The sequence below is a fragment of the Nerophis lumbriciformis genome, linkage group LG03, assembly GCF_033978685.3.
Source record: "Nerophis lumbriciformis linkage group LG03, RoL_Nlum_v2.1, whole genome shotgun sequence".
NCBI classification, from domain to species: domain Eukaryota; kingdom Metazoa; phylum Chordata; class Actinopteri; order Syngnathiformes; family Syngnathidae; genus Nerophis; species Nerophis lumbriciformis.
This window is the reverse complement of record NC_084550.2, coordinates 7,648,523-7,659,539: the sequence shown is the minus strand read 5'-3', so window position 1 is coordinate 7,659,539 and position 11,017 is coordinate 7,648,523. Positions and strand designations below refer to the sequence as shown.

The 11,017-nt window shown below is 42.2% G+C and overlaps 1 protein-coding gene across 1 annotated transcript in view; it reads right to left on the bottom strand.

The window, feature by feature from the left end:
- Window positions 1–2,039: 2,039 nt before the first annotated feature.
- Window positions 2,040–11,017, bottom strand: part of pmpca (peptidase, mitochondrial processing subunit alpha) — a 29,399-nt gene continuing 20,421 nt past the window's right edge. Inside the window, exons 10-13 of the mRNA XM_061932748.1 lie at window positions 9,179–9,269; window positions 9,057–9,119; window positions 8,842–8,986; window positions 2,040–2,534 (exon numbers count right to left, since the gene is read on the bottom strand). Of these exons, the coding sequence (XP_061788732.1) occupies window positions 2,365–2,534; window positions 8,842–8,986; window positions 9,057–9,119; window positions 9,179–9,269 (469 nt within the window). The 3' untranslated portion in view covers window positions 2,040–2,364. The remainder of the gene's footprint in view (window positions 2,535–8,841; window positions 8,987–9,056; window positions 9,120–9,178; window positions 9,270–11,017) is intronic.

The window sequence follows — 11,017 nt, the reverse complement described above, 5'->3', positions numbered from 1 at the left end:
AGACGAGCGAGCTAAACCCCCTGGATGTCTTGGCTCACACCGTCCCTTATGCCACCGAAGATGATCAAGAGAAGAATATCGACCCTAGCTTCCCTGGCCTGCTGACATCAACTCCAAAACTGGACAGATCAGCTTTCAGGAAAAGATAGCGGATGAGGGTATGTCTACAGAATATATTAATTGATGAAAATTGGGCTGTCTGCACTCTCAAAGTGCATGTTGTTGCCAAATGTATTTCATATGCTGTAAACCTAGTTCATAGTTGTTAGTTTCCTTCAATGCCAAACAAACACATACCAATCGTTGGTTAGAAGGCGATCGGCGAATTTGTCCTCACTTTCTCCCGTGTCGCTGGCTGTCGTGTCGTTTTCCTCGGTTTCGCTTGCATACGGTTCAAACCGATATGGCTCAATAGCTTCAGTTTCTTCTTCAATTTGGTTTTCGCTACCTGCCTCCACACTACAACCATCCGTTTCAATACATGCGTAATCTGTTGAATCGCTTAAGCCGCTGAAATCCGAGTCTGAATCCGAGCTAATGTCGCTATAGCTTGCTGTTCTATGCGCCATGTTTGTTTGTGTTGGCATCACTATGTGACGTCACAGGAAAATGGACGGGTGTATATAACGATGGTTAAAATCAGGCACTTGTATTGTACCATATGTCCCGGCAAGAAATTTGCGTTCAAAGAACTCCGGCTTATTAGTGATTCCCAGAGCCCAAAAAAAGTCTGCGGGCTATAGAGCGTTTTCTATTCGGGCTCCAGTACTATGGAATGCCCTCCCGGTAACAATTAGAGATGCTACCTCAGTAGAAGCATTTAAGTCCCATCTTAAAACTCATTTGTATACTCTAGCCTTTAAATAGCCCCCCTGTTAGACCAGTTGATCTGCCGTTTCTTTTCTTTTCTCCTCTGCTCCCCTTTTCCTTGAGGGGGGGCACAGGTCCGGTGGCCATGGATGAAGTGCTGGCTGTCCAGAGTCGGGACCCGGGGTGGACCGCTCGCCTGTGCATCGGCTGAGAACATCTCTGCGCTGCTGACCCGTCTCCGCTCGGGATGGTGTCCTGCTGGCCCCACTATGGACTGGACTCTTACTATTATGTTGGATCCACTATGGACTGGACTCTCACAATATTATGTCAGACCCACTCGACATCCATTGCTTTCGGTCTCCCCTAGAGGGGGGGGGTTACCCACATACGCGGTCCTCTCCAAGGTTTCTCATAGTCATTCACATCGACGTCCCACTGGGGTGAGTTTTTCCTTGCCCTTATGTGGGCTTTGTACCGAGGATGTCGTTGTGGCTTGTGCAGCCCTTTGAGACACTTGTGATTTAGGGCTATATAAATAAAGATTGATTGATGATTGACTTTGAAGCTTTTTTTAGGGATATTGCATGATGGGTAAAATTTTGAAAAAAACTTCGAAAAATATAATAAGCTACTGGGAACTGATTTTTAATGGTTTTAACCATTCTGAAATTGTGATAATGTTCCCCTTTAAAGTAATCATTTCTTACTTCAAGCATGAGCGCATATCATTATGTCAAGATAATGGCACTAGCATTTACTTAATTTAAGAATATTTTTCAACATATTGAGCAAAAAGGTCTCTTTTTTCTACCAAGAAAAGTGCACTTGTTATTAGTGAGAATATACTTATTTTAAGGTATTTTTGGGTTCATTGAAGTTAGCTAATTTTACTTGTTTTGGAAAGTCTTGCTTGACAAGCCGAATGTTCTTGTTCTATTGGCAGATCATTTTGCTTAGTTCAAATAAAATACCCCTCATTTTTGTAACTTTTTTTTCTTGTTTTTGAACACTGACTTTTTGCAGTGTAAGCGTTCCAACATTTCCAATGCATTTTTGAATGAATTGCTTTTATTTAACAGTTGATTTTTTGTTGTAAGACTACCAGCAGCTTTTAAGAGCAAATACATTTTAATGACGAGAATAAAGAAGTGTACGTTGTATGGCCATGATCATACAAAATGTTCTTTATTGAAACGTTTTTCAGTAATTGGTTCCCTCTTTTTAAAAAAAGGACAGCATAATTGTTAAGAGCTGATGTGGACATGATTTGCCTTTTTTATACCTCATTATCTGATTCTCTTGCAAATGCGTCTCATTTGTATGTCTGTGGATGCAAAATCAATACTTTGTGTTATCCAAAGAGTAGATGCTGAAGTATGGCAGCAAAAAAAGAATAAATACAGTAAGGGTATGAGGTGTGCTTTCTATAAAGCAGGCCCAGATATTAGTCCCCTCCCAGAGAGGTGAGTTCAGTGTCAGGAGGTAACACTTGTGTAACGTCAAAGTCCTTTTTTGTGTGTGTGTGTTGTATTTACATGCAAGGTGGCGTCTTTACCGGAAGAGACGATACATGCGAGGCAGCCGTCCATCCTTACTGGACAGGGCGGCCTGGATATGTTCGTAAGAAGGCAGCTCCGCCAGGTCTCCCAGCGCCGCCACGGCCGGCTTGCTGCGCATCATTTTGGTGGTCACTCTCTTGATGTCGCTCGCTTTCACGTCGCCTGCAAACCCATACTTGTGTTACCACACTTTTATGACTAAGAAAATGTGTTGCGGTCATTTTAGAGGAACAGCAACAGGACTATTCCAACTTGTCATGTGAGATACATAAGGCTGAAACGACGCGTCATCGGTTACGTAAATACGTCGACGCCGTTTTTGTGCGTTGACGCGTCGCATAATTACGTCACACTACTGTCATGGCGGAGCGCAAAGCAGACGATGCGAGCGAGGGGAAAAAAGCACGCCAAAAGTCGTCAAAAGTGTGGGAGTATTTAAATAAACGGCCTAATAATGTTGTTGTATGCACACTGTGTCGAGCGGAAATGGCCTATCATAGCAGCACAACGGCTATGAACGAACATTTGACAAGAAAACACCCGACAGCGTTCTTGCCATCACCATCAATTAGTCAATCGTCCGCGTGAGTATACGTTGTCATCATTACACAAAAACATAAATGTGTCATTTGTATCTGCGTTGTAAATTCATAAACTAAACCACCGTTTCGCTCTGAGAGGCGCGTTTGGCGTGCCTGTTCAGTGTTTACAAAGACGCACTCCTCTTTAACGCTGTGGAGAGGCGGCTCCGGCGAGCGAGCGGCGAGGCGGGGCGCGCCGGGAGCGACGCCGCAATCGTGCCCAGGTGCGCGGATCGCGCACCTGGGCACGATCATCCAATCTTCTCTCGCTGAAGAAAAGGGGAGCAGCAGAGAGAGAGGGAAGAGAAACTGGAAGGAGCCAAAGTGAAGCTGACGTGGAGCGAGAGAGGAGGAGAGCCAGAGACAGAGGACGACGAGCGAGGAAGAGGAGCCGAAAAGCGAGGAAAGAAAGAGAAAAGAGAAGACTTTGTGTAAAATTAAAAGATTGTAAACCTGGCAAAGCCGTCTGGCGTTCAGTCTGTCAGTCCTGAAAGAACCCCACGGCACAAGACGTGTCACAAACGCTAACGTTAATTAGTTGTGCAAATACCTTTTACAACATTAACAGTTACATATACTATGTATAAACGAACAATTAACTTTCCCTTCAATCATACTATCATTGTTGTGTTATTAAGCAAAATAAGCAATACTTTTACTTTTGTTGAAATGTTTACACTGTTACAGAATATTTCGTTTTGCACGTTTTGTATTGGATGTTTATCTTTATTTTTGCACATTTTAGCAAATAAGCAATACTTTTACTTTTGTTGAAATGTTTACACTGTTACAGAATATTTCCGTTTTGCACTTTTTTGTATTGGATGTTTATCTTTATTTTTGCACATTTTAAAGCAAAATAAGCAATACTTTTACTTTTGAAATGCTTATACTATTGCAGAATATTAAGATTTGCACTGGATGTTTACATTTATATTTGCACATTAAAAAGCAAATAAGCTACTTTCAATTTTGTTAAATGTTAAAAGTTTTAAATGTTTACATTGTTACAGAATATTTTGTGATGTTGTTGTCAATGTTGACTGAGTGGCCATACTTTTTTTTTTGTAAATAAAAGCCGTGCCTTTTGAAAAAATCGGCCTACATTTATTTTTTCCCACTTCATTTTAAATAAAAAAAAAAATCGGTAAAAGGAAAAATAATCTATAGATTAACCGATTAATCGAAAAATAATCTATGGATTAATCGATAGAAAAATAATCGTTAGCTGCAGCCCTAGAGATACATACACATTTAAAAGGGCGCGGTCTAGGGATTGCTAGGGTATGTCAACTCTGTTTCAAATAATGTTATCCAAATGTAATCCCTGAAATGTCAACACATATGCCAAAAAATTATTTATAAAAAAAATCAAATGTAAATAATGAAAAAAAAATTAAATGTCATGTTTCACAATTTTAAAAACAATGAATCCTTTTTTATTATTTTTTTTTAAATGTAGGGATTTTTTTTGTTAAGTTATCCAATTTTCATCCTTGCAAGGTGAAGACATGCCAAACATTTTATAAAAATACCTCATTAAAAATGTTCAAACAAAATTAGGAAAAAACAATTAAATTATATATTTCAAAACAAAAACAGAATGAGTCCTCTAGAACTTAAACTATGACTTATTCTTTTATTAAGCTAATCAATTTTCATCATTCACATGTCAACACATGCCAAAAAAATTGTTCTAAAAATAGGTAAGTAAAAATAATCTAATAAAAATAATGAAATGATTAATTTATCAATCACTAAATGGGCCCTCGTGTGTGAATGTTGTCTGTCTATCTGTGTTGGCCCTGTGATGAGGCGGCGACTTGTCCAGGGTGTACCCCGCCTTCCGCCCGAATGCAGCTGAGATAGGCTCCAGCACCCACCGCGACCCCAAAAGGGAAAAGCGGTAGAAAATGGATGGATGGATGGGATGATTAATTTCAAAACAAACAAAAAAAAAACATCAGAAAAAATGAATCTTCTAAAAATGCCAAATATGACTTTTTAAAAATGGTTAAGTTTCCAATTTTCTTCCTTGAAATGTCAACACATTTGCTAAACATTTAGTTATAAAAATATATAGTTAAACACAAAAATTTGGTACATTTAATTTCAAAACAAAAAACAAAACGGGTCCTCTAAAAATGAAGTTTTCAATTTTCTTCTTAAAAATGTCAATACATAAGCCAAGCAAGGTCCATAAAATTACATAGTATGAGCAAAAAAAAGCATATATTTAAACTACCTTTATAAAATCACCTTGCAGTGAAAGAGAGTCCTCAAACATCACAGATAATATTGTTAAATGCAAGTATACCAATATTGACTTTACATAAGCGGCGGAACACACTGCAAAAACTGAAATCTAAGTAAGATGAAATATCTCAAATAAGGGTGATATTTGCTTATTTTCCGTCTGATAAGATATATCTTCTCACTAAGCAGATTTTATGTTAGAGTGTTTTACTTGTTTTAAGTGTTTTGGTCCTAAATGATCTCAGTAAGATATTACAGCTTGTTGCTGAGATGTGATGACCTATATTGAGTAAAACATGCTTGAAACTAGAATATCAAGTGTTGCAAAGCTGTGTCATCAACACTCACAAGTATAAAACTACTTTTTTAAAGTAATCATTTCTTACTTCAAGCATGAAAAAAAAAATCCTGGCTTTGACACAATTGTGTCTCATAATTAAAACAGATGACAGCCAAATGGACTTTGCTGTTTTATTTTCAATGAAACAATAGAAAATAGGTACTCATATAGTAGTACAGTTGGCACAGTACAGTAAACTGACAGTTAATATTTAAACATTTAACATTTCTAACAATTTTGAACAGAAATAGTTCATGCACATTCAGATAAATTCCTCAAAATTACATTAAAGAAAATTTGGCCGGGGGCCGGGCTGTATATATGCGCACTAATTGACTGAAAGAGCAGGCACTTGGCGCGATGATGTCATGTTATCCATGGAAAAATGCATTTTTAGACCATATGATTTGCCTGAGCGGCTAGGAGACCCCGAGAGTAACAAGCGGTTGCCTTGTTGCCTTTCCATTAAGAACAATAAATGAGTTTTTAGTATAAGTTTGCTGGTTTCAAGAAATGTAATGCCGAGCGCATATCATTATGTCAAGATAATGGCACAAGAATATTTTTCAACATATTGAGAAAAAAGGCCTCTTTTTTCTACCAAGAAAAGTACACTTGTTATTAGTGAGAATATACTTATTTTAAGGTATTTTTGGGTTCATTGAGGTTAGCTAATTTTACTTGTTTTGGAAAGTCTTGACAAGCCAAAATTTCTTGTTCTATTGGCAGATAATTTTGCTTAGTTCAAATAAAATACCCCTAATTTTGGTAAATTTTTTCTTGTTTTTGAACACTGACTTTTTGCAGTGTAGCTGTGGTGTTTTGCTAATGTATTTATTAGAGATGCGCGGATAGGCAATTATTTCATTCGCAACCGCATCACAAAAATCATCAACCATCCGCCATCCACCCGATCTAACATTTAATCAAAACCGCACCCGCCCGCCATCCGCCCATTGTTATATATCTAATATAGACGATGCAAGGCATTAGTGAGGTTATAAAGCTTTTGCCTGTTAAAGAAAGGAGACTGATCCAATGCAGCACAGACATTCAATGCGTGCCACGCTGTCACGGCCCAGACACACACCAGTGCGCAATCATCTGGGAGCCGCGCTGAGCGCACCTCCAAGCGCGTGGAGGTGCGATGTCCCTCGCACCCGTGGCGGATCCACCCGGGCTCGCGCCCGAGGCTTCAGCGCGCACCGCGGCGGCCATCCTACTCGTCGCGGCCTAGCCCTCGCGGCTCTCGCTGCCGGCGACGGCCGGGTATGGGCCCGACGCTCCAGCGCCATCCATTTTCAGGGCTAGTTGATTCGGCAGGTGGGTTGTTACACACTCCTTAGCGGGTTCCGACTTCCATGGCCACCGTCCTGCTGTCTATATCAACCAACACCTTTTCTGGGGTCTGATGAGCGTCGGCATCGGGCGCCTTAACCCGGCGTTCGGTTCATCCCGCAGCGCCAGTTCTGCTTACCAAAAGTGGCCCACTCGGCTCACCAGGGTGAGCCCCACCCCTTTCGTGAGCGCACTGCGCGCGGAGTGACCCCTGTTACGCGCCCCCGGCAACGGGGGTGGCGGGCAGGTAAGCTGCGCGGGCGGAGCGCGCGGAGTGACCCCTGTTACGAGCCCCCGGCCACGGGGGTGGCGGGCAGGTAAGCTGCTTACCTGCTGCGCGTGACGCCGGCCGCGGCGAAGGCGGACGAGGCGGGGTGTCGGTGCGGTGGACGCGGTGGTGACCCTGGACGTGCGTCGGGCCCTTCTCGCGGATCACCTCAGCTACGGCTCCCGGTGGGGCCCTCTCGAGGGAAGGGGCCTCGGTCCCAGACCCCGGCGAGGCGTCCCTTACCCGCTCCGTAAAAGTGTCCATCTCTTTTTTTTTTCTTCTTCTGTTGTGGCATATGCTGCAGGTGCCTGCTCGTTTTTCGTATGTGGGTAACAACATTTAACTACCGTATTTTCCGCACTATAAAGCGCACCTAAAAACCACAAATTTTCTCAAAAGCTGACAGTGCGCCTTATAACCCGGTGCGCTTTATATATGGATTAATATTAAGATTCATTTTCATAAAGTTTCGGTCTCGCAACTACGGTAAACAGCCGCCATCTTTTTTCCCCGTAGAAGAGGAAGTGCTTCTTCTTCTACGCAAGCAACCGCCAAGGTAAGCACCCGCCCCCATAGAACAGGAAGCGCTTCTTCTTCTACTGTAAGCAACCACCCGCCCGCGTAGAAAAAGAAGAAGCGCGCGAATATTACGTTTCATTTCCTTTGTGTGTTTACATCTGTAAAGACCACAAAATGGCTCCTACTAAGCGACAGGGATCCGGTTCATGAAAAGACGCAATCTCTCCATCCGCACACAGACTACTATTTCACAGCAACTGCCTAAAGACTTTCAAGAAAAGCTGGCTACTTTCCGTGCATATTGTAAAAACAAGATAGCTGAAAAAAAGATCCGGCCAGAGAACATTATCAACATGGACGGACGAGGTTCCACTGACTTTTGATATTCCTGTGAACCGCACTGTGGATACAACGGGAGCACGTACGGTGAATATTCGCACCACAGGGAATGAGAAGTCATCCTTCACTGTGGTTCTAGCTTGCCATGCTAATGGCCAGAAACTTCCACCCATGGTGATATTCAAAAGGAAGACCTTGCCAAAAGAGACCTTTCCAGCCGGCGTCATCATAAAAGCTAACTCGAAGGGATGGATGAAGAAAAGATGAGCGAGTGGTTAAGGTAAGTTTACGCGAAGAGGCCGGGTGGCTTTTTTCACGCAGCTCCGTCCACGTTGATATACGACTCCGTGCGCGCCCACATCACGCTGGTTTTAATATATTATTCAAGTTTGACTGACCTATCTGACTGTTTTTTTGACATTCCTTTAGCGCAGTTAGATGCGGCTTATAACACGGGGCGGCTTATAGGTGGACAAAGTTTTGAAATATGCCGTTCATTGAAGGCGCGGCTTATAACCCAGGGCGCCTTATGGTGCGGAAAATACGGTATGTATATATATTTCCGAATTGGTTTAACTGCCACCCGCCTGAATCTATTTAAAATCTTTTTTTTTTTAATTTCAACCGCCCGACCCGCGGATAAAATCTAATTTTTTTTTTATTTCAACCGCCCGACCCGACCCGCGGATAAAATCTAATTTTTTTTTTTATTTCAACCGCCCGACCCGCGGATAATCCGCGGACTCCGCAAACCGCGCATCTCTAGTATTTATACAATTTATTATAAGGCTGCAACAGAAATGTGAAACAAGTCAGAGCATTACTCACTTATTAGTGCACACAGCTCATGAGGCAGCTTCCGCTTTCCTGTGGACAGAACCTGGCGGCCCACGTCCTCGAAAACAACCGGCCTGGCCTCCAGGTTCATCATCAGCATGGACTTGAGTTGCGTCTTGGCTCGTTCAAGCTCCATCTGCATGCGACAGCCGTTAACGAGCGCTGCAAAAGACGACGCTACAACGACCTTGGACTGAAGTGAGTACCTCTCCTGGGTTTCCTGCCATCTGAATGAACTCTCGCGTTATTATCTCCACCATCTCTCGCACCTGTGGAGAAGTTTCTGTTAATCCGAACGGGACTTTGACATGAGTGCGCCTGAACGCACCTGTCTGGGGTTTGCGCTGGCGTGGATGCACAGCAGGCCCGTGTCCTCGTAGCTGTGATGGTAGGCCGTGGCGTTGTACATCCAGTGGTGCCTTTAACACAAACAAAAAAGTAAAAATAAATCACACTGTCAACCGGTAGGAAAGGATGATGGTTACTACTAGAGATGTCCGATAATGGCTTTTTTTCCGATATTGTCCAACTCTTAATTAGCGATTCCGATATCAACCGATACCGATATATACAGTCGTGGAATGAATACATTATTAGGGCTGCAACAACTAATCGATTAAAATCGATTATAAAAATAGTTGGCGATTAATTTAGTCATCGAGTCGTTGGATCTATGCTATGCGCAGAGGCATTTTATTTAATTTTTTTATAAACATTTATAAACTGCAACATGTACAAACAGCTGAGAAACAATAATCAAAATACCGTATTTTCTGCACTATTAGCCGCACCTAAAAACCACAAATTTACTCAAAAGCTGACAGTGCGGCTTATAACCCGGTGCGCTTTATATATGGATTAATATTAAGATTCATTTTCATAAAGTTTCGGTCTCGCAACTACGGTAAACAGCCGCCATCTTTTTTCCCCGTAGAAGAGGAAGTGCTTCTTCTTCTACGCAAGCAACCGCCAAGGTAAGCACCCGCCCCCATAGAACAGGAAGCGCTTCTTCTTCTACTGTAAGCAACCACCCGCCCGCGTAGAAGAAGAAGAAGCGCGCGGATATTACGTTTCATTTCTTTTGTGTGTTTACATCTGTAAAGACCACAAAATGGCTCCTACTAAGCGACAGGTTTCCGGTTCATGAAAAGACGCAATCTCTCCATCCGCACACGGACTACTATTTCACAGCAACTGCCTAAAGACTTTCAAGAAAAGCTGGCTACTTTCCGTGCATATTGTAAAAACAAGATAGCTGAAAAAAAGATCCGGCCAGAGAACATTATCAACATGGACGAGGTTCCACTGACTTTTGATATTCCTGTGAACCGCACTGTGGATACAACGGGAGCACGTACGGTGAATATTCGCACCACAGGGAATGAGAAGTCATCCTTCACTGTGGTTCTAGCTTGCCATGCTAATGGCCAGAAACTTCCACCCATGGTGATATTCAAAAGGAAGACCTTGCCAAAAGAGACCTTTCCAGCCGGCGTCATCATAAAAGCTAACTCGAAGGGATGGATGAAGAAAAGAAGAGCGAGTGGGTAAGGTAAGTTTACGTGAAGAGGCCGGGTGGCTTTTTTCACGCAGCTCCGTCCATGTTGATATACGACTCCATGCGCGCCCACATCACGCTGGTTTTTAATATATTATTAAAGTTTGACTGACCTATCTGACTGTTTTTTTGACATTCCTTTAGCGCAGTTAGATGCGGCTTATAACACGGGGCGGCTTATAGGTGGACAAAGTTTTGAAATATGCCGTTCCTTGAAGGCGCGGCTTATAACCCAGGGCGCCTTATGGTGCGGAAAATACGGTAAGTATAGTGCCAGTATGCTGTTTTTTTTCCAATAAAATACTGGAAAGAATAGAAATGTAGTTCTTTTATCCGATTATTAATCGAATTAATAATCGATTATCAAATTAATCGTTAGTTGCAGCCTTACACATTATTATGCCTAATTTTGTTGTGATGCCCCGCTGGATGCATTAAACAATGTAACAAAGTTTTCCAAAATAAATCAACTAAAGTTATGGAAAAAAGTGCCAACATGGCACTGCCAATATTTATTATTGAAGTCACAAAGTGCATTATTTTTTTTAACATGCCTCAAAACAGCAGCTTGGAATTTGGGACATGCTCTCCCTGAGAGAGCATGAGGAG